The following is a 24,024-nucleotide window of genomic DNA, read 5'->3' on the forward strand; positions in this document are numbered from 1 at the left end:
AAGTCAGTTTTTCTTACAATTATTATTTAAAAAAAAAATCTTTTTATTGAAGATTGAAGGGTAATACAGAATACATTATAGGGCATTGCCCTTATTTTGACAAAGGCTAATTTCACGGTTAGCATATGGCTAAATTTAAAGATAATATGAGTAATAGGATATGAAGTCAGGAATAGAGAAGGGGTAGATAAAAGGGAAGAGGAGGAAGGTGGCATTGGGGAGGGAGGGGGTGAAGGGGGGGCGAGCGAGAGAGAGAGAGAGAGGGGGATAAGAGGAGGGGGAGGGAGGGGGGGGGGGGGGTTGGGTCAGCGTGCCAGGATGGCTGGAAGGGTATATTGATGATTTCCTTCATAGTATGTGCTATTATGTTGGGCTAGGCATGGACGTACATGTATTTGCTTATGAAGTAAGGTACAAGATCCAGGATATTGAGGGTGGAGTAGTAGAGGGGGGGTTCGGGGGGTGTCCGCATAGGTGTCATTGACAGTTTGGAGCTCTTGGGGAAGGGTCTGATAAGTCTGCACTGGTCTGACTAACGTAAGTTAGATAGAGAGAGGAGGGTTGGAGGGGAGAGGGGAGGGCTTTGCTTTCTGGTGAAGGTAGATGGGAAAAACAGGTTTGTTGATTGAAAATTTAAACATTATGGGGTTGAGGGGTTCCGTCCGGGGTGGGTGATCCAGAGATCGGGGGGAGAAAGAAAAGAAAAGGGGTTGACATGAGGAGTAGAAATAGAAATAGGGCTACGTAAAGGCGTGGCATGCGTTATAAGTTATAAGTAGAAGGGAGGAGGAGGAAGAAAGAAGGAGAGGAGGGGAATAACCTAGTCGGCATCTTTCGACTGTCCACCAGCTGATATGAGGCGGGGGGTGGTGTAAGTGAGAAAGGTGCTGAGTGCAGGGGGGGGGGAGGGGTCTTGTCAATTATGGTCCTGTCAGGAAGAGACTCCAGACTTCTTTAAACAGGGCTGCCTGGTCTTGTAGGTTGTAAATTACCCGTTCATAAGTGGCGGTTTGTATCATGGCAGTCATCCATTCTGTCGGTGTAGAGGCGGCGCTGGATCTCCAGTGCCAGAGTATGCAGATTTTGGCTGTGGCAATTGCCGTGTGTAGTAATCTCTGCTGTGATCGTGGCAGGGGGGGCATGGGCGCATATCAAGGAGAAGGATAAGTGACGGCGGTATCGGGTGTGGTATCTGAAGGGAGTCCCCCAGGGTGCGGCGTACAGCGTCCCATGGGGATTGTATCGATGGACAACGGCACAGGATGTGTAGTAGGTCACAGTGAGGGTCTGCGCATCGCCAGCAATTCGCATGTGGTATCAGACCCGCTCCGAAGAGTCTCATAGGGGTCCAGTACCAGTCCTGGAGGACTTTGAATAGGCAAAACTTCAGTCGGGCCTCGCGGGTGCCTCTATCGAGTGCTTCCAGGATGTCCGACCAGTCCTCCCCGGTATATGTAGCCCGAGCCGGTCTTGCCACTTGAGGCGTAAACTTTCAAGGAGGGGTTGTGAGTAAAGGTGATTGACTAGCACTCCGTATAAGCCTGCCATCACACCTTTGTGGCGACCCCATGTCTGTAGATAGGCGATAATTGGTGAGGCCTTGACCTCCCACGAAATGGTTCCCAGTGCTTTATGTAGACAATGTTGGAGCTGTAGGTATCGCCATTCTTGACTGTTATGTATATTGAACTATTCTCTTAAGTTGGCGAAGGGCCGGAGCCGATCGCCATCCATGATTTGGGCTATGCAGCTGATGCCGGCATTACTCCATTGGGGCCATTATAGGGTACTTCCCCCTATTTGTATGCTTTTGTTTCCCTCTATAGGAGCTTGGGTTTGTAGGAAGGGGTGTACTCCTAGGAGACGATGAGCCCTACGCCATGCTGCATTTGTTGCCGTAAGAACAGGATTAGGCAGTTGGGGCGGTCTGTGTACATCCCTCCTAGTCCTTCGCGCTGGTCCCGTAGGAGTTTTTCTGTGGCTACCCACTGTGGGGGTTCCGGAGTTCCAGAAAGTAAATATGCCAGTTGCGAGAGCTGTGGGGCTAGTGAGTATTGTTCCACTGAGGGGAGACCTAACCCTCCATAGGATTGCCGTGCCAGTATCTTTGCTGGTGTCAGCCTCGGTCGTGTGGAGACCCAAACAAAGGCTCTTATTGAGGCATCAATCCTCTGGAGCAAGGTAAGGGGTAAATGCAGAGGGAGCATGGCCAGCACGTACGTGAAGCACGGGAGGGTGACCATCCTGACCGCCTGCGACCTGCCCCACATAGAAAGTCCCAATAACGACCATTTAGCGAAGTCCCGTGTCATCTGGGATACCAGAGGGTCTAGGTTATCCCTAACAATGATCTCCAGGCCCTGGTTGACAAGTGTTCCCAGATATTTGAGGCGTGTCAGAGTCCATTTGAATGGGAGACCGTGGATTGCGGCCCTCGTCGTTATTCGTGAGAGGGGTAATGATTTGCTCTTGTCCCAGTTTTCTCGGTATCCAGATAAGGATGCAAAGTCCTCTATGATTGAGAGCAACAAAGGTAGGGATCTTTCTAGGTCAGACAGGGTGAGCAAGATATCATCAGCGTAGAGATAGACTTTAGAGGTGCCGCCTGGTAGAGGGTTACCTCGTATCTGCTGGGAGTTTCGTATGGTGGCTGCTAGGGGTTCCATTGCTAACAGGAGCGGTGATAAGGGACAGCCCTGTTTCCTGCCTCTTCCAATGGGGAACGGATTCGATAGGAAACCCCCACAGTTAACTTGCGCCGTAGGGTGGTCATACAGTAAGCGAACTTTGGAAATAAAGTGTTCTCCGAGTCCGAAGTGTTTCATAGTGGCGAACAGGTAGGGCCATTCGATGCGGTCGAATGCCTTCTCCGCGTCGAGGGACATGGCCAGGGCTTCCTCCGGCATGTTTAGTGACTCATATGGGGTCTGACATAGAGTGCGCATATGGTTTCTGGAGGTGCGGCCCGGTACGAACCCCACCTGGGTGTTATGGATCAGGGACGGTATCACTTTGCGCAAGCGAGCCGCCAAAACACTGGCTAAAAGTTTGACGTCTCCGTTTATGAGGGAGATAGGGCGATAGCTGCCGCAGAGTAGGGGGTCTCTACCCGGTTTGGGTAGGTCAACAATTGTGGCCTTATTGGACAGTGCGCCTAAGGAGCCCACTTTACATGCCTCTACGAGTGCCTCTTGTACAGCAGTGACTGCCTCTTCCCCTGCCCACCTATAGAATTCAGCAGGGAAGCTGTCCTCACCCAGAGATTTATGGTAGGGGAAATGTTTAATGGCTTGCATTATTTCTTCCCTACTTATGTCGCCCTCTAGAAGAGCCTGGCCCGCCTCCGAGAGGCGGGGTAGTTTGGCCGTGGTGAGAAAGGCCTCAGTTTGCCATTGTTGGTCGCTGTTTCAGGTGTGTAGAGATGGTGATAAAAAGTCGCAAATTCATTTACGATGTCTTGTGGGCGGGTTAGTACTGCTCCTGAGGGGGACGTTATGGCTGGTATGTCGGAGGCAGCTTCTATCTGCCGGAGTTGTGCCGCCAAGAGTCGTCCCGCTTTCTCACCTTGTTCATAGTAAAGGCCACGTAGTTTTTGTAGTGCCTATTCCGCCTGAGAGGTATAGAGCTCGTTGTGTGCCATTCGGGCTTGTTCGAGAGAGCGGCGTAATGCGAGGGATGGCTGGGCGGTGTATTGCCTGGTGAGACTCTGGATGTCGTCTTCTAGGGTTCGTTGGCATGTTATCCTTTCCTTATTAGCCAGTGCTGCATCGTGCATCATATTGCCTCTCAGAGTTGCCTTTGCCACCGCCCAGAGAACTCGCTTTGAGGCCACAGTGCCAGTGTTGTCAGCCATGTATGTGGATACATGGGTCCTCAGTTGTATTTTCCCTTGAGGGGAGCGGTATCTATGCACCGCGGAGCGCCATGGTTTGAGACCAGGGGAGGCAAGGCCCGTTTGTATCTGGAGTAAAATAGGGGAGTGGTCTGAAAGTCCACTTTCAAGTATACTGGTATCTTGGAGTTTGGGAACTACGGTGTGTGACACTAGGAAATAGTCCAGGCGAGATGGGGTGCTGTGGACAGGCGACATGAATGTATGTAATTCCTTATCCTTTGGGTGTATCAGTCTCCAGTTGTCAACCAAGCCTGCATCAGTAGTTAAGTCCGTCAGCAGTCCACTGTCATGGTTGTTGCCCGTATCGATAGGGCCTGTTTTGTCCAAAATGGCGTCCTGGGCGAGGTTCCAGTCTCCCCCTATGATGTAGCCGGTGGTCCCTATTTCAGTCAGGAGGCGGTTTAATTGTAGGAAGAAAGATCGCTTAGTGCCAGTCGGTGCATAGACTGAGCCCACGCATAGAACAGTGTCTCCTATTTTCAGTTTTGAGAATACGTATCTCCCCTCCGGGTCGTTCCATGTTTTGACGATTATAAGCGGGAGGGATTTACGTAGCAGTATCGCTACCCCGCATTTGCGGGGGGTGCTTCCTCCGGGCCTCTGGGTTACAGGGCAGCAACTAAGGGAAACCCTTCCTACCCAGTCTCGACGGAGCTTGCTGGTCTCCACACTGTCCAGGTGAGTCTCCTGAATCAGAGCTATGTCCGCTCTTTTAGATTGGAGATAGGACAGCACCTTTTTTCGTTTGATATAATTCGTCATGCCATGTACATTCCAGGAGATGATTCGTAGTGGGTGTGTCGTGCAAAGGGCCGCTCTCGGCATGTTGAAAATCAGGGTAGGGTCTCAGCACTTCGGAGGACAGTGTAGAAGGTTACCTCTACAGTTGGGGCAGGGGGGAGTATCTTTGGCAGCGGGGCAGTTAGGGGAGGGGATAGCTGGTGGACGTCGAATGGTCCTTCTAGAGGGAGGGAGGGAGAGGATAGATAAGATTGATAGAGAAAGGGGAAGGGGGGATAGGAGAGAAGGTGGGTGAATAAAGGAAGGGGTGATATAAGTAGAGATGTGTAGAATAGAGGGCAAGGGCGGGTGTGCAGTCAGGAAAGGAGGGGGAAAAAGGGGGGGAGGAACGAAGGAGGGGCAGGGAAGGGTAAGGATAGAGGAGCTAGGCTGGGGGAGCTAGGGGAACAATATCCCCTGGGGGAGGAGATCTGTAGACTGCGGGTCCTTTTCCTATGGGAGCTCTCTACACTGTCAATCAGGTCCCGGTCCCGGGGGGTATAGGAGCGGACGGCGGAGGTGGAGGAGAGGAGCGCCCACCGTTGCCGTTCGTTAAGGGTCTTTCTGTCTCCGGAGGGAGGAGGAGTGTCATAGATATGTTGTGTAGGGGCTTAAGGGAGAGTGGCATTGGAGGGGTTGGTTGTCCTATATGGGGGAGGGGAGGAGAAGAGGAGAGGGGCCAAATATAAGTATGGATATAAGTATGGAGGAGAGGCCATTCTGTTGACAAATGAAAGCTGATATTGTTTGTATAGTTTGTATACCCTTAGCAATGGGATAGGGAACAGCTGTGTCTGGTTATTATTGCCTTGTAGGATCCTATATTATCATGGACGGTTTGATCGGAGGGGGGGGGGGGGAGCGGAGCGGGGAGAGTAGATCAGCAGCAATAGGCCGGGGAAAGGTTTTAAAATGTACAGACACATATGTGCATACATCTTACCCTTCATAGATAGCATCTCTGTGATTTAGTCTCCTACATTACATGTAGGACATTGAGTTATAGGGCGTGGCCTATCTGCAAATAGTGGGGGTAGACAGTTCTTAACCTAAACATATGCAATATAAACTCAACAATAGGTTAGAGATAACTTCTATTGCAATATCGCATCTTACTACTTTGTATTGAAGGGCTAGGATCACATTAACTGCATGTGTGCAACATCAGCATGGGGCATAAACCTGTCCTATGTGTAGACAATGGGTATCGACGAAGGTCTGGCCTATATGCAGGTGATAAATGCACGGGGTTAAACTAGAGAAAACCTGCACTGCATCATTACATTGTATGATCTTGCATTGTGGAGGGTGAAACATGTTAACTATTTAGTGGTGACATTATCAGCAACAGTAAGGAAAATAGAAATGCAAAGTCCGGGCAAATACTCATCCGTCCGTCGGGTTAACGACAATCTTGCTCCTAGGCTCTTGCCGCTGATTCATATAGTCCTATATAGTCCCAGTGTTGGATCATTATCTCTGTCTCAGGGGGGTATAGAAGCTGGTTGTAGGGGCGAGCGGGACCTGTCGCTTTCTGAGAGCTGAGTGTGGAGTGCCACGGCGTGTAGGACCTGGCCCCTGTCGTCATGTGCCCTGGTTAGTCTTTCCAGATCCCTGCCTCTGGGACAGTTGTCAGGGTCATGCCATTCTGTGCCTCCCCTCTCCGGTCCTGAAGGTGGAATGTAGCTGCCGTCTCCTGCAGTGTCCTGTGGCTGGGTCGGAGTGGTGGACTCCATGGGTTGATGCTGGAAGGAGTCCAAAAAGAGTCTCTTTGGGCCCACTCTGTGTGCTCGCTGGAATTCCAGTGGCGGGTCAAAGGTCAACGAGGCCAGCTTGGGGAGAACAGAGCTAAGAAAGGCCTGTACATCTGGTCCCTCTTCATTTTCTGGGATTCCAAAAAGGCGAAAATTATCTCTTCGGCTTCTATCTTCCAGGTCCGTAATTTTGCTCCGGAGATAGAGGAGATCCTGATCTCTGTCCTGGATTGTGGCTAAATGGGTTTCTAGGGTCCCCATGCGATGCTCCAATCCTGTCACCCGGGATTGAAAGCTTGCAATGTCTCATCGCATGGATTTGGTCTCCAGAGTCAGGGAGGATAGAGGCGTCCATCCCCTCTATCCGGCGGCTGACTGCAGTAATCTCCTGTAGTATCTGTTCCATGGTTGTAGGTTGTTCCTTGTCAGCCGTTGTTGAAGGCTGGGTTGGGGATAAGGCTGTGTGAGGTCCCACTATTGGGGATATAGGACGCTTATGTTGGAGCGCCTCTGAATATAGCAGTTGGGGTGCCGGTTTGCCTGTGGATTTATGTCCTGATTTGCCTCCGGGCATCTCAGTGCCAGTCTGTAGGAGAGGCCCTATTGGGTCCGAGGCCCTTTTACCCTCTCTTCTTCCTTCTTGTATGGGGACTGGTGAGGGTGGTGATGCGCAGGTCAGTCAGTAGTTGGCCCCCTAGAGATGGCGACACGAGTGTAGATTCGGCAGGGTTGTGTGGGCCAGATAATGGGGTAATATTATTATTGCCGGGCAATTATGATGTCCCTTTGCAGACCATGAAGTAGGGCTCACTCGTTAGTGTTGAGTGACTGTGGTGGGGAGGCCCAGGGGAGGGACATCTTGAAAAGATAAAAGATGGGAAATCGGCAATCTCTTCTTACTTGTATCGTTGAACTGGGTTCTTCGCCGTGGGGCTGCTCGCCTTCTGGGGTATAAGAGGTTGTTAGGTAGAGAACGGGAGATCGCGTCCCATCATTGCCCTCCTCCGTGTTACAACTGGGGTCACCGGGTCCAGAGGTGTGTTATCCTGGGGGTCCCCTTTCCTATGTCTGATCCGAGGGGCTGCTTAAGATCTGTCCTGATAGTGCTAGTGTTCCACTGTAGGTTTTTTCCCGGAGAAGACAGTGGTGCCTGACCAACAGGGTGTTCTCCCTGTCCAGCGGATCAGTATAGAGTCATTGGCTCCCGTTTGAGTGCCTTGTCCTTGCTGAACCGTGGCTGTAGTACTACCTCTGCTCGGTCCTACAGAGAAGAGAAGGTTGAGAGCTGGTCCATGCTCTACTTCTACTATGTCCAGTGCTGCGGGGGACCGACCGACAGGCGCTTAGCCCTAGTCACAAGGGGCCGTGGAGATGGCGACTTGTCCACTTTGTGGCGGCCAGTGGTTCTACTGCTGTCAGGACCCTTGCGGTTGCTCTGAGGAGTAAGTAACCGGGAGGGGTAAGCGATGCTGGCCTATGCCAGTGCCTTGTTGTCCTGTTTTCCCCTTGGAGGTCGGGCACCTTCCCCACTTCGAGCGCAGGTGTTTGTTCCCTGGAGATGGGGAGTGGGTCAAGGGGGAGGGTGCGCCGTACTGGTGAGTAGCTCGGCGCTATTAGTCGCAGGTGGTGGGGCACGCAAGTCTCCATTCCTGACGGGCCGATCCGTTCCGGCCTTAAGAGATGTGACTCCGCCCCCGAACAAGGCCTTACCTGCCGAGGTGCGCGGCAGTCTTTACAGCTGCTTTCTCTGGGCCTCCTCCATAGGTAGGTAGCAGGGCTCCATATGTTTATTCAGCCTCCGGAGGTGTTATGGTCCCTTTCGTGGCTGCCGCAGGGCCCCCGCTGCCCCCCCCGAATCCGGCACCGGTTTCTGAGCTTTGGGGATGGGGAGGGAGGTCAAGGGGGGTGGGCACGACGTCTTTGGGAGTAGCGCAGCGTTACTGTCCAGAAGCAAACAGTGGTGTGCACGAGTCGTTCAGGACAGATGGAGTGGTCCTTACCCAGTGCTAGAAAGAAAGAGTCAGGTCACCTACCTGGTAGACCTAGGCACTAGCAGGACCCCCAAAAGGGTGATCCATGTGAACCGCCTCAAACTCTTTCATGACAGGGCAGATGTGAATCTGTTGATGGTAACAGATGAGGACAAGGAAGCTGAGAGTGAGCCTCTCCCTGATCTCCTCTGCACAGACCCTAAAGATGGCTCAGTAGATGGTGTGATCTATTCAGACACCCTCTCTGGCTAACAGCAATCTGACTGTAAGAAAGTCTTACAACAGTTTGCTGAGCTCTTTTCCCTAACCCCTGGTCAGACACACCTGTGTACCCATGATGTGGACACAGGAGACAGCATGCCTGTCAAAAACAAAATTTTCAAACAGTCTGACCAAGTTAAGGAAAGCATCAAAGTGGAAGTCCACAAGATGCTGGAATTGGGATTCATTGAGCTCTCTGACAGCCCCTGGGCTAGCCCATTGGTCTTAGTCCCCAAACCTCACTCCAAAGATGGAAATAGAGAGATGAGGTTTTGTGTGGACTACAGAGGACTTAATTCTGTCACCAAGACAGATGCCCATCCCATTCCAAGGGCAGATGAATTAATTGACAAACTAGGTGCTACCAGTTACTTAAGTACCTTTGACTTGACAGCAGGGTACTGGCAAATCAAAATGGCACCAGGAGCAAAAGAAAAGACAGCATTCTCCACACCTGATGGGCATTATCAGTTTACTGTTATGCCCTTTGGTTTAAAGAATGCCCCTGCCACCTTCCAAAGGTTGATGAATCAAGTCCTTGCTGGCTTGGAGTCCTTTAGTGCAGCTTATCTTGACGATATTGCTATCTTTGGCTCCAGCTGGCAGGATCACCTGGTCCACTGAAGAAGGTTTTGAAGGCCCTGCAAGTAGCAGGCCTCTCTATCAAGGCATCCAAATGTCAGATAGGGCAGGGAACTGTGGTTTACTTGGGTCACCTTGTAGGTGGAGGCCTAGTTCAGCCACTCCAGCCCAAGATCCAGACTATTCTGGACTGGGCTGCTCCAAAAACCCAGACTCAAGTCAGGGCATTCCTTGGCTTGACTGGGTACTACAGGAGGTTTGTGAAGGGATATTGATCAATAGTGACACCCCTCACAGAACTTACCTCCAAGAAAATGCCCAAGAAGGTAAACTGGACTGTAGAATGCCAACAGGCCTTTGACACCCTGAAACAAGCTATGTGCACAGCACCAGTTATAAAAGCTCCAGATTACTCCAAGCAGTTCATTGTGCAGACTAATGCCCCTGAACATGGGATGGGGCAGTTTTGTCCCAAACAAATTATGATGGCCTTGACCAGCCTGTTGCTTTCATTAGCAGGAGGTTACTCCCCAGGAAACAGCGTTGAAGTGCCATTGAGAGGGAGGCCTTTGCTGTGGTTTGGTCCCTGAAGAAGTTGAGACCATACCTTTTTGGTACTCACTTCATAGTTCAAACTGACCAAAGACCTCTCAGATGGCTAATGCAAATGAAAGGTGAAAATCCAAAACTTGAGGTGGTCCATCTCCCTACAGGGAATGGACTTTATAGTGGAACACAGACCTTGGACTGCCCATGCCAATGCAGATGGCCTTTCCAGGTTCTTCCACTTAGATAATGAAGACTCTCTTGGGAAATGTTAGTCTCATCCTCTTTCGTTTGGGGGGGGGGGGGGTGTGTAAGGAAATGCCTCCTTGGCATGGTTACCCCCTGACTTTTTGCCTTTGCTGATGCCAAGTTATGATTTGAAAGTGTGCTGAGGCCTACTAACCAAGCCCCCCAGTACCAGTGTTCTTTCCCTAACCTGTACCTTTGTTTCCACAATTGGCACACCCTGGCATCCAGGTAAGTCCCTTGTAACTGGTACCCCTGGTACTAAGGGCCCTGATGCCAGGTAAGGTCTCTAAGGGCTGCAGCATGTCTTATGCCACCCTGGGGACCCCTCATTCAGCACAGACACACTGCTTGCCAGCTTGTGTGTGCTGGTGGGGAGAAAATGACTAAGTCGACATGGCACTCCCCTCAGGGTGCCGTGCCAACCTCACACTGTCTATGGCATAGATAAGTCACCCCTCTAGCAGGCCTTACAGCCCTAAGGCAGAGTGCACTATACTACAGGTGAGGGCATAGGTGCATGAGCACTATGCCCCTACAGTGTCTAAGCAAAACCTTAGACATTGTAAGTGCAGGGTAGCCATAAGAGTATATGGTCTGGGAGTCTGTCATACACGAACTCCACAGCACCATAATGGCTACACTGAAAACTGGGAAGTTTGGTATCAAACTTCTCAGCACAATAAATGCACACTGATGCCAGTGTACATTTTATGGCTTATCAGGGCCATCCCGTCTCTACATTTGACTACTGTACCAATTATTACTGTCCTTGCCTAACTTAGGCTACTACTACTACTTACCTACATTCTGGTCATTGTTACATTTTCCTTGGCCGTACGAGCCCAGGTATGTTTTTAGATTTATTCTTTTTTTTCATAACTCTGCTCTCACCGCGCTTTTTAACGCATCTTTTTCTGTGTTTTTCCTTGATTGGAGGCTTCTGTGGGTTATTTCCTCTCTCCCTTACATTTCACGTCTTTATATTTCTATTAATACAACTACGCATGCTCTTTGAATTTTTCCTCCGACACTTAACTACTAACTTTTAAACTGTTACATGCTCATTACTGGATTTTCACTGGTGTTGAATTCACTCTCATCTCTTTTTCTCTCACTTCATAACCAACTGAGAATTTTTTGAGAGATCACTGGGTTTGCCATGTCCTTTACTTTCTACTCACTAGCGTGTGCATGTTCACACAGTTTTAAGAAGCGGATCACGGGCACATCTCAGTTCCTTAAGAACATTTTTGCTTACACAGCGCAGACTTATTCTAATATTCATACATACCATTCTGTACTGATTACTGTTTTGCAGCCTTGATAAAGTCACTTGTGTGACGAAACACGTGTTGGCTGTTTTTCTGCAAGACAAATCTTATCTACGACAAACTTTGTCTGTGAATAAACGACACTGCTCAACACCAACTTGGAAACAGCGCTTATTTCTCCGCTTCTGGATTCACACTACCAGGGATACCTTTTCCTACATACTTTGCTGGACTTTGCACCTCTGTGTGCCTTGGTCATCTTGCACTATTTGTTATTGTGTATCTCAGTACACAATTCTCAGTGCCAACGGGGTAGTTGGGTACTCGACCATCCTGGCACCAGTTTCTTAACTCTTTGACTTTGCTGCTGAATACTAACTGTTACATTACGGAGGTGCGGCACCTTCACCGCCACTACCCTTGTACGCTTTGTTTCTGGTTTGGCCTTGCCCAATTGGTGGTAGGCTGCACTCCGTTAACCTTGACACTAACTGTACCTTTGTATATGCACGTATAACTTGTTTCTTATCAGGTTTTCAGGCATGGCATCCTTTGACGATAACAGGGATATCTTAGCTGCTGAATTATTCTCCAAAAAATCTCTATCTTCACACACAACGAACCCCACACCACACAAAGAGGGACTCAAGCATACATTTATCAAACTAGAAAGATTAAGGAAACAAGAGTTGGCACGTTGGTGGGACATCACAACTCTTAAACGCTATTTGGAACTCAAACAAATTCCTAGGGGTCTACGGGTCATAATATTCCCCTCATTTGAAGACCTTGACCCAGATCTACTTGGGGAGTGGGAACACCTCATCTCCTCCACTTCATTCAGCATGATTAACATTCTTATCAAACATGCTGACAGAAAACGTAACAAGTTACTTTTGGACATTGCTTCTCTGGAAGAGGAGATTAAGAACCTTAACCTCACAGAGGCCACTGACAAAAACTATGCCATTATGAGAGATATACTCAATGGGTACCAACTATATGTGAAAGACAAAAAGGTGAGAAAGCTCGTTAGGGACGAGAATGACTACAGTAGTGGCAGAATATACACTTTTGCACGCAAATTCGACCAGGTGAATAGAGACACTACTAACAAGCCCAACATGAGTGCTACGTCGGCAGGTTCCGTTTCCGACAGTCTGTCTGACATTTCCAATCTCTCTAGTGACGGTACAGACACACCCTTGAATAGATCCACTGGCAACATAGCCCTCACCAATGCTTCTCACCAATCAAACTCTTTTTTAGAGGAACTAGGAAGATACAGAAAAGGGATACGGCAGGATTTCAACAGAACAGGTCCAAACAGAAACCCACCCGCAGGGGAGGGAACAAACACAACTATAAATACAAGGGGGGGGCGTTACAACACGGTCCACTTCGAAAACTCAGAAGTCTTAATTAACAAACCAGACCATGACCCATCAACCACATCGGATGATGCAGTACAAGTCATTAACCTATCGAGCTCTTGTTTGTCTACTGATGAAATAAAGGTTCTAAAAAAAGGTCTTGGCTTCTGTCCTACCTCCACGCCTAATTACACCAATATACACATTTACCTTTTTAAATATGTACGTAATCTCAAATTAAAGAAGTTCTTCCATAACAAAACAGGGATTACCAAAGACTCGTCCATTTCTATACCAACTAGCAATAGATCCATCAAAGATCTACAAGACATACAGACAGTTCTTTCACTTGACAACCCCTCTTTGTCTCCCGTTTGCCTTGATGAACTACTAGTCCATCTTGACATCCCATCCAAGTTGGATCTGGATAGTGGACTTAAACCTAAATCCACCTTTGTCCCAATTCTATCTCCAGACAACTGCATTGATGTTTTTCACAAAGCAGTGAGCACCGAACTTTTTCAGCTAGAGGATAAACTTAGGACACGACCACACAAACACGTAAATAATTTGTCTCATAGAGAAACATTGGCCTTGCAGGAACTCTCAAAACGCACAGATCTAGTTATCAAGGAAGCTGACAAAGGGGGTAATGTGGTGGTCATGAACAGATCTGACTACATCTTGGAGATCAATAGACAACTAGAGGACACACAGGCATATACTGCCATTCAGTCCAACCCTCTCCCTGGCATCTCCACTTTAATAGAAAGCAAACTGACCCATTGGAAAAATATGTGTCTCTTGTCTGACCTAGAATACAGATATTTATATGTTGCAGCACCCCGAGCACCATGTATCTACATCCTACCCAAGGTACACAAATCAGGCAGGTTTCCACCAGGCAGGCCCATTATTTCAGGCATTGGTTCTCCTACAGAACATATCTCCGAATACATCGACTCCTTTCTTCAACACCTGGTTCGGAATCTTCCATCTTATATCCAGGATACTAGAGATCTACTGTGTCAACTGGAAGACATTGAATGGACTAATGACTGTATATTTGTCAGCATGGATGTCAGCTCTCTCTACACATCGATCCGTCTCGAAAAGGGACTTGAGATGCTCTCGAGGACTCTCAGCTCCCGTGATGCTACCTTGCATGAACACACATGCATGCTTCTTGACCTCACGCGCCTGGTACTTGAGAACAATGTTTTTTTACACAATGGTAACTGGTACCGTCAATGCCAGGGGATAGCGATGGGTGCAAAATTCTCTCCATCATATGCCAATTTGTACATGGGCCAATTTGAAAAGATACATCTGTGGTCCAAATGTCCGACACACATCACCCAACATATTCTCTATTGGGGGAGATACATTGATGACATTCTAGCAATATGGACAGGCAACACTTCTGATCTTGATACATTAATTCATCACCTCAACACAAATGATTTCAACCTAACTTTCACACACAAGGTGGATCATACCCAAATTGAATTTTTGGACCTTCTCCTGTATACCACCAATAACAGGATTACCTCCAGACTTTACAGGAAACCAACAGCGTGTAACTCCATCCTACATGCGCAGAGTGCTCATCCCATGACGCAAATCAGAGCAGTTCCTTACGGGGAGATGATCAGAGTTCGGCGTAACTGCACCGACTCTGACATCTTTAAACAAGAACTCAACAAGCTGACACACCGCTTCCAAGCACGGGGTTATACTAAAGAAATAATTTCTACAGCCAGCAATCGTATATCCTCAAAGGACCAACACTCGCTCCTTATTAGGGGCTCCAAAAAACCGCCCAAAACACCCAACAAAAGACCTATCTCTTTCATTACTCAATACAGCCCTGCTAGTAATACTATATTTCGTGTCCTCAAGAGACACTGGCATTTACTACTATTGGATTCTTGTCTAAGGAACTATGTTAATAACTCACCAACTATGACACATAGCAGGGGGTGTACACTAAGAAACATCTTATGCCCCAGCTTTCTAATACCCCATACACAGACACACTCCTCGACATGGATCCCAGCCAAACCCAATGGATTTTTTAAATGTGGCTGCTGCATCTCATGCCAAATGGCTCTCAACAAAACCACCTCTTTCATGTACAATACCAAAACTATTCACAGGGTCACGAGTTTTATCAACTGCAACACCAGATTTACAGTCTATTGCATCATATGTGTATGTGGCTTGATTTATGTTGGCAGCACGATACGCCCATTAAAAGAACGTATACAAGAACACATAAGAGCTATTCGGAATTTTAACACCACATACCCACTGGCCGTTCACTTCAATACCTTGCATGGCGAGAGGGATCTCTTAAACATCAGATTTCATGGTATTGCCCAGGTTACGGGCTCACCAAGAGGAGGCGACAGAACCAGGGACCTTCGTAGGTGTGAGGCTAGGTGGATTCTGAAACTCCGTGCAGTTGAGTATGGACTAAACACTGACCATGAACTGCATTTCTTCCTCACGTAGCTCTGTGTTGAATATTTAGGTGTTGCAAATATTCATGTAATGATATCTACTGCTGTATGTTCACTGTTACATTTGAGCAAGCTTATATTTAACAGTTAGCACATGAACATACATGTCTAGAGTGTCATCTATGTTGTACTCCGTCACATCAATTTGAACTTTAACCCCCTTTACAACTGTACCATTTGATTCGGTTATTTTATGTGTGTCATAGAGTCTACTCATTGCTGTTCTCACATTCTTATCAGTACTTTGCTTTGTCTGACCGTGTTATGTTTAACCTGCGTTCTGTACATTGTATACACCACAAGATATACATCGCTATGGACACATGCAATATACGTGGATGTAACTACAACATTTTATTCCATGTTTACTTTTTCTCACTCCTTCACTTTTTCTCCATGGTATCTTTAGAAATCCATTCCGCTCCTGCTTGGGCACACTTACCAGCTAGGGGCACCTTTTTCCTATACACTCTCACACTCCTTTTTTTTTTTAATGGCAACAGCATGTCTCACCATTTAACGCTTTTCTTGATATTTTGTTTAATTAACGCAGACTAACTTGGCACAACAGATACAGTCGTGCTTCTCATCTATTCTTCAACTATCTAGCTTCTGCCTGTCAGTGCTTTCTTGACCTCTTTAAAATGGCCGCCTCCCTCTATTTACTCACGTTACTCACTCACTATAGTCTAATAGCTCAGTCCTATCTCTATTTCACTGTAATTGACCGCTTATTAAGAACGCGCGGGGCTTTCAGACCCCAGACGCGTTTTTCCGGACGGACCTTTGTGCCTCGTTGCTCTAACCAGGTAACTTGCAAACTCGTCTAGATTTTTTCATCTGTAATTTACGATCTTTTGCCCCGCCCACACTGTGACTTACACTGTTTTTAAACTACAGTTCACAGCAGTTTCTCCTAAACGCCGACTGCGTTCACCTCTTACTTAGCTAATCGGGACCCAGGACGAGCACCCGACTTCGGGTGGCTTCATTTATTTTAACGGACATCTTGGGTCATAAGCGGGCGCTCTTAACCAGGCCTGCCCCATTACCATATGCACGTACTTACTAAATACGTTTAACCCTGCACCTTTATGTACGTGCACGGCCTTTTGATGTGTTCCGAGCATCTCTAGTTTATCAATATGGCCTTTCTATTGACGTTCCTAGTTCCTGCTAGAATTTCCATCATAACGATTAGCACTTACCATTAGGCCCCCACTGCCTTCTAACCCCCCGTTTTTTACAATTCATACCCACAGGGGTTTTCTCCATGTACTACCCTGTTCCTTTTTCACTACTGACTCTCTTACAGGTCAGGACCAATTTTGGAGGCTTATCAGGGCCATCCCGTCTCTACATTTGGCTACCGCACCAATGATTACTGTCCTTGCCTAACTTAGGATACTACTACTACTTACCTACATTCTGGTCATTGTTACATTTTCCTTGGCCGTACGAGCCCAGGTATGTTTTTAGATTTATTCTTTTATATCATAACTCTGCTCTCACCGCGCTTTTTAACGCATCTTTTTCTGTGTTTTTCCTTGATTGGAGGCTTCTGTGGGTTATTTCCTCTCTCCCTTACATTTCACGTCTTTATATTTCTATTAATACAACTACACATGCTCTTTGAATTTTTCCTCCGACACTTAACTACTAACTTTTAAACTGTTACATGCTCATTACTGGATTTTCACTGGTGTTGAAATCACTCATCTCTTTTTCTCTCACTTCATAACCAACTGAGAATTTTCTGAGAGATCACTGGGTTTGCCATGTCCTTTACTTTCTACTCACTAGCGTGTGCATGTTCACACAGTTTTAAGAAGCGGATCACGGGCACATCTCAGTTCCTTAAGAACATTTTTGCTTACACAGCGCAGACTTATTCTAATATTCATACATACCATTCTGTACTGATTACTGTTTTGCAGCCTTGATAAAGTCACTTGTGTGACGAAACACGTGTTGGCTGTTTTTCTGCAAGACGAATCTTATCTACGACAAACTTTGTCTGTGAATAAACGACACTGCTCAACACCAACTTGGAAACAGCGCTTATTTCTCCGCTTCTGGATTCACACTACCAGGGATACCTTTTCCTACATACTTTGCACCTCTGTGTGCCTTGGTCATCTTGCACTACTAAATAGTTTTATCAGTAAAGCAACAAGCTTACAAAGACACTGAATGGTGGGAGGGGTTATTGTTTTGGGGTCCTCACCAACCTAGTGTGGGAACCTAGAGATGAGTAGTTGGAAAGAGCACCTCGTGTTCAACGTTTTGAAGGCGGTTTCATTGTCCTAGGACCACTATGTTGAGTTATGAGCAAAAATGTTTTATAAATGGAATGCCCCACACGGCATTATCCGGCGAGTTTCCCTGAGTGCAGTGAATATTATTTTAAGTTGCCAGTGATGGAAATGTAACATATCTTATTAATTGATACCAAAATGATTTACCCAGATTCCTTTGTTTCCCCTGTTGGCTATAGAAGTCTATGAATATTGGCTGAAGTCGATTGACTTAAAAAGTGGATGGGGAACTAAACATTGGCAAATAAGGGGGATCCTGAAGGGCGGATTAGGGCTTATCATGCTGTGCTGTAGCATAGCGTAGGTAGGAACTGTATATATTACGCATAGTGACAGTATGGTGTGACATTTCCTGTGTTTCACTTTTCTTGACACCATTTTTTCTTCTATGAGGTTTCATCATTCTAATTATTGCAATTCATACCAATTTTATCTAAGATGCAGTTGTTTCAATAAACATTATGGAACCATTTCCTGCCTTTGTTTGTCTTTGCATGTGTGAGACTAACATAACTGAGAGAAAAGGATGAAATCGGATACACCACGATTTCCCTGTGAGGTCATTAGGTCATGCCCCTGGTTGCCACAAATCATCCTTGACCTTGGGCAGAGATAAGGCACTGCTAGTAGGACGGAAACGGAAATTGTCTCAAATATTTAATTTCTGGCACTCTACGATCTATGCTGTATTGTACTGAATGTAGAGATTATTTAGGAGAGAACAACCGTTTTAATCTTTACTACTTGCTTTTTTATGCAGGTGCAAATACAAGTTCATCCAAACCTTACATCTGCTGAAGATGCTCTCCAGTATGTTGAAGAGTTGATTCTACAACTGTTAAGTATGTTGTGCCAAGCTCAGCCTCGAAGCGCTACGGATGTAGAGGTACAATAAACTACATCAAGCTTGACATTAAGTGTGCAAAAGACAAGACAATTGTTCATCACAAAGCAAGCATTGTACCATACCATCTTGATTGCAGTTGTGTGCTCAGTGCACAGAGTGTCTGATAATATGCCACATACACTGTTTCTTTGTGCTTGTGTATGAACAAAATCTAATATGCAGTGCTGAAGGTTTGGATGATGCAGGTTTCCAGCGGACCTCTTCATGAAAGCAGTTAAACACATCATTGTACTCTCCAAAGGAAAATCAGTCTTGCTTTACATGTTTTCAATTTGGTGGATCTAGGCATCAATCCTGTGGCAAATATTGTATTGTGTGTCATAAATGCGTAAAATATGAAAAACAAAACAGTTCATAAGCTCACTATCATCAAACAAGATTATATCTAATGAAATGAGATGGTGCAGTGCAGACAACACTCCTACTTTCGAAAGTTGAAAAATAGTTGCATCCTTTAATCAGCAGAGTAGAATGGTATAAAAGGATGACCCAAGATTCAAATGTTAAGAGCCCCAAAACATTATGCTTAGGCAGCTGTTGCCTGATATTTCAGCAGTTCCCAAGTCTTTTTCAAAAGAAGTCTGACATTGTTAGCACAAGTTATGTCTGCATAAAAACAACTGCCTCACATATTTGTGTACTAGTAAAATCAACTTGCTAGTCATAGTGATATAAGTAATCTAAATACTACTCTCACCTAATATTCACCTATGTAAAATACATTATATCCATCAATAACTTAAATATGAAATCTCATCCTCCCATTAATAGAATTATTCCTTCTAAACATGAGCATTTTTATAATCAAGGATTAATGATTTCCATCCATTGTAACATTGTAAATACAATGTTTGGATACATTTATTTAAATTGTTGAACTGGAGGGTTTGGTGAAGGCATAGATTTGTCAATATATATATGAAGCAAACTGTGTGTAAAGCAGAGCATCCAGCCTATAATGGACAACCCTCTGACAAATCCTTCTTATTCCATTAATTAAATCTATGCTACTACAAAAAGATATCATCATTGAGTTACATTGCAATGTTTCTTTCAATAAATGCCTGATTCCTGGATTGCTGCTGAACAGTCCATCAGCTTCAACATAGAGAACAAAGCTCGCCATTCCAGCCTGATAATGAGCTTTGTGTTACCTGTATAGGATTGTCCTTGTCTGTAAACAATCTAAACATCTCTGATAAAAGTTGAGAGTAATTACTGAACTAGGTGGAGAGAAAGTCAACCTGGAACGGACCCTATAGCAAACTGCTGACTTTGAAGATTTAAACGGTGGGAGAAATAGACTGTGGAACTCCCCTTCAGCCAGGTGTAACATCACTATGTAGCCCACCTAACTGAATGCTGCAGAGAGGTCTACCATGATTAATCCTACTGTATCTCTGACACAAATGGACTTTATGTAATCTAGGGCTAGACAATGCAGGTAAGAGTGCCTGTTCCCCTAGAGAACAATCAGATTTGATCTACTACTAAAGTCTTCCCATCTTTCTAATGACGTAGGGAGCCAACTTGTCACAGTCAGTCAAAGAGGCTTGTGTCCTGCAAAGCAGGCATGCTGTGTTTGCAGTTAATTGAGAGTGGAAAACGACTGTTTCAGTTTTAGTGCCACAGCTATTTTGGGGGTGATTAAATCACTTTTATCCAGGGCTAATATTTTGTTGTAGGCCTTAGAGTGAGAATTATAAACCATTATATTTGGCTTGAGTATGGTTTCCTCCGTATCTGTTCAGCTTACCCCGTAAGAAATTGGATTGGTTTTAGATTGTCTGAAAACCAGTTCTACCTGGATTTGGGTGCTTCCGTAGGGGAATTCTTAGCATGCAGCCATTCTTGAAAATTTCTCCCAGAGTGGAAATAAAACTGACCAAGAAAGATCCTTCAAATATAAATAAATATATAAAGTAGGGATCTCATCCTCTATTGAATTTACAGTGAGGGCATTGGTACAGAACTGGATCAAAAAGTAGCTCTGTTTGGTGGCGTGGGGCAGTCAATCATAGAAGTGTTCCCTTCTGGCAATACGAGGTCAAGTGTGTGGCCTTTTATATGCAAATGCTATTGTACCAGCTGGTCCTGGCAACTGTCAGGTTATCCAAGAATTCTTGTGCAGAGCTATCGTGGTCGATGTAAGGATAGAAATGAAAGTCCCTTGTAACATGTCAAGGCTATACTATAAACTTACAGATCAAAAATCCCCCACCCGCTATAAATTGCTTGTGCACATACACAAAGCAGTACCTGAATCCTGTGTGTATTTATATGTATTTATCGGATTCATTTTCTTTACGTCCTAGTGATATTCTATGCAAAAAAACCTCATGGTACACAAACTTCATTCAACATCCATAATAAATGGGTCAAATAACAAATAACCAATCAAACAGATTTTGCACACAAACACACACAAAGATTAAATAGAAATAATAAGCCACATTTAGTGTAAACATCCAGCACAATAAATCAAATAGGGATTACCCCATAGGTACTGTTGGGGTTAGCTGTCATCAATGTCCCAAATAAATAATGAGAGGAAGGCAAACAGTGTTGAGAGTCCCATTACTTTGTAGTCAGTTATCCATTCTTTGCCACAAGACTTTTTTGTGCCTCTTATTAGTGGGATAGAAGAAGGGTTCTCCACCTCTCTCACACTAAAAGAATGTCGGTGCTTTCGGACCTCTACCAGGTAGGAACAACGATTTTAGGGATGGCTTCATCAGGGCTCAATACATAGTTGATGTCTGGACAAGCACAGGAGCACTCAATGCACGGGTGTAAGCCTGTTGACAATAATGAAGATTAGTCTGTTTATGCAGCAGTCCCCAGGCAGTTGCGTATGGTGGTCAGTGTCTCGGGTTGAACGAGACCGGAGGTAGCAAGGACGGGCTGCCAGTGGCTTGAAATCCGGGGAAACTTCTCAAGCCTTTTCACAAACTCTGGGGAAAGCCCATGCAAGTATCCACATCGTGTTGTGCATTGTTGGTATTTTCAGGCTATGCTATACAGGGCTTGAAATATTCACTCGACCACTTGCATTGGCGAGTCTTATTTGATCAGATCGAGCTATTTTTAATACTGTCTCCTCGCCTTCTGGCGAGTTGACACTGAACAGGTGTTCTGTTCAGTTGAAAAGGGGAGAGGCAATTTAAAATGTCTTTAAATCTTGTTCTTCAGTCACATTTGCTCTGTGTTCACAGACAGAGGTCAAAAGTCAGTTTTTCTTACGATTAATTTCACTTCTGACTGCAGAGTTCCAGGACTTTGTAAGGTGAACTGTGTGTCCAGCTGCTTACAATGTAAAATAAAAGGATATAGGTTGTCAGGTTTTACTTAACGCGCAGCATTTTATTGACTAAGTCAACTGTGCAAATATTTCAAAATATATTTCAGTAGTTGTGAAAGCCCTTTTGTATATTTCTGTGATGAAAAAATATTTTAATAGGAAGAAAACAAAACAGAATACTTTACGTGTTGATGTGCAAAGGGTATGTTTTCTGAGACCAAATTTTCAAAGATTGTTAACACACTATATAGTTTTATCAGTAAAGCTGCATTTAGTGGACAGGTTTTTAGACATTTCTTGGAAAGTTGCTGTGTGTAAATGACAATATGTTGTCACCTCCTAGTTTAGTAATACATTTATTAAAATTGAGAGTTCAAACAAACTGAGAAACACTCCTGTCCTGATGACAATGTTGTTAGTAAACTAAAAGTAGTCCTAGGTTTTGTGGGCTAGACGTCATGGGTTTGTGGGCTGGATTCTTGTGATGCATGCAGCAAACTTTAGTCTACTTAATCAAACGAGAGGTTTTTTGTACTGCAGAAATGCTGAGCTCACATATTTGAAGGTGCAATCATATGTGAGAATGAAGAAAAAGGCACCTCTGTAAACTATTTGCCTAGGATCACACAATTTGAGACCCGTTTATGGGTCAAGTACATTACAGTTAGTTTGAGTAAATTATTTAAGTTACTCGACCTGCAGGTCTGGTAACATTTTTATGATTTTTCGAGCCCTGCTATAAGGCAGCGAGCCCACTTAACTCAGTCATAGTCTCAGTGATGCCTTCCCTGTGTTTGGTGCTCTGTAAACGCAGTTTCAAAGGAGACCTGACATTGTCATACCAGAAATTCCTGCCCAGAGGCATTTTTAGCCTGATATAATTTCGAAGTCTAGGTGGTCTCTTGGACAGTGACTGCAACACCTCCTCCACTTTACTGGCTTCTGGTTTGACCCAGGTTTTTAAAACCGTGGTGCCTCATTAGCTACGTTTGCATGAGATGTATCTTGCAGCTGTGTTTCTCACAAAATACAAGGTCCAACTGATTTGATAATAACAGGTCGAAGAACTCCCCATTGCTATTTCTGAAGCAATTCAGCACAAGAGATTTCTCAACCTTTTTCTCTTGATTATTCCAATACTTAGTGGATGGCTGTTTTCTTATTTGTGAAAGAGGGAGCATTTGTTTGGGGATAGTGCTAAGTAGTATCTCTTGGGAGAGAGGACAACTCTTTTTTTTCTGTATTCAACCAATTGCTTAATCACCTGAATGGTCAAATTGGGAGAAGTAACTCAACCTCTGGCTAATGCAGCTGCTAAATGGCCTAACATTGAGCGGGTGACTCCACCTGCTGAAGTGAGTGTTTTGTGGTCCTGAGCCCGCTATCTTCTGATAGGTCACTGGAGGTCTTTCCTTTGGCGTGTCTACTAGATTGATGACAACTATACCACAGTAGTAGACACAGTGGTATGCAATCAAAATTAGTCAGCTCTAAAAATGGGTTATGTTAAGTTATGTGTATTTGTAAAGTGCAAGAGCACCCTGCTGCTGAGCAAATGTGTGAGCATTACCCTACCTATGGTATGCTGGGTAATTGATAGTCCAGGCCTTTGGCTTCTTGCAGAATTCAAGAAGAAAAGGAGACTCTGATGTGGAGAGAGAAGCAGTTACACGCTTTAGGAGTGACGCGAGAGAATGCCCGTCCTTCCGATCTGGGTCTGTTTATGTCTGGGATGTGTGCAAGTAGGAGTCCTGCGGAGGTGTCTGTCTGGATGGTGGAATGAGATGCAACTGTACAGGTAGGTGGGGCCTAAGTTGTCTAGTGCGTTGAATGAGTGTGAGGAGTTTGAAATGAGCACGTTTCTGTACGGGAGCCAGAGGAGCTCCATGATATGTGGTGTGAGTTCTGTGTGGGAGGTTGACATCAACATCAACATTGCAGATCTTCTTCGAAATCATGACTCTCGGCGTCGGCATGATTCCCGACGTCAGTCGGGGAAAGATCGATCTCGTTCGAGGTCTCCAGCGGCTCGGCGTCGCTCGACGTGGGAGGTCACTCCGACAGTGACGCCACAGCATCAAAGTCCTCAGGCGTCACCCGTGCCATCGGTGGACGAGCCTGCCCAGAGTCCTGCCTTCTCACCTCAGTCAGAGGTGCCGGATCCAGTACCGACATCGCAGTCGGCACCGATGCCGTGGGGGTATCCTGCCTTCCCGGTTCCGGGAGCGGATCCGGCGGCCTTCTTAAATGCGATGTTCACCATCTTTAGTG

General features: G+C 45.8%; 1 protein-coding gene across 1 annotated transcript in view; it reads left to right on the plus strand.

The window, feature by feature from the left end:
- SOS1 (SOS Ras/Rac guanine nucleotide exchange factor 1) overlaps nucleotides 1-24,024 on the plus strand; it is a 453,501-nt gene that overhangs the window by 33,121 nt on the left and 396,356 nt on the right. The window contains exon 2 of the mRNA XM_069235148.1: nucleotides 18,306-18,431. Coding sequence (XP_069091249.1) covers nucleotides 18,306-18,431 — 126 coding nt within the window. The remainder of the gene's footprint in view (nucleotides 1-18,305; nucleotides 18,432-24,024) is intronic.

The sequence above is a fragment of the Pleurodeles waltl genome, chromosome 5, assembly GCF_031143425.1.
Source record: "Pleurodeles waltl isolate 20211129_DDA chromosome 5, aPleWal1.hap1.20221129, whole genome shotgun sequence".
In the NCBI taxonomy this organism is placed as follows: Eukaryota; Metazoa; Chordata; class Amphibia; order Caudata; family Salamandridae; genus Pleurodeles; species Pleurodeles waltl.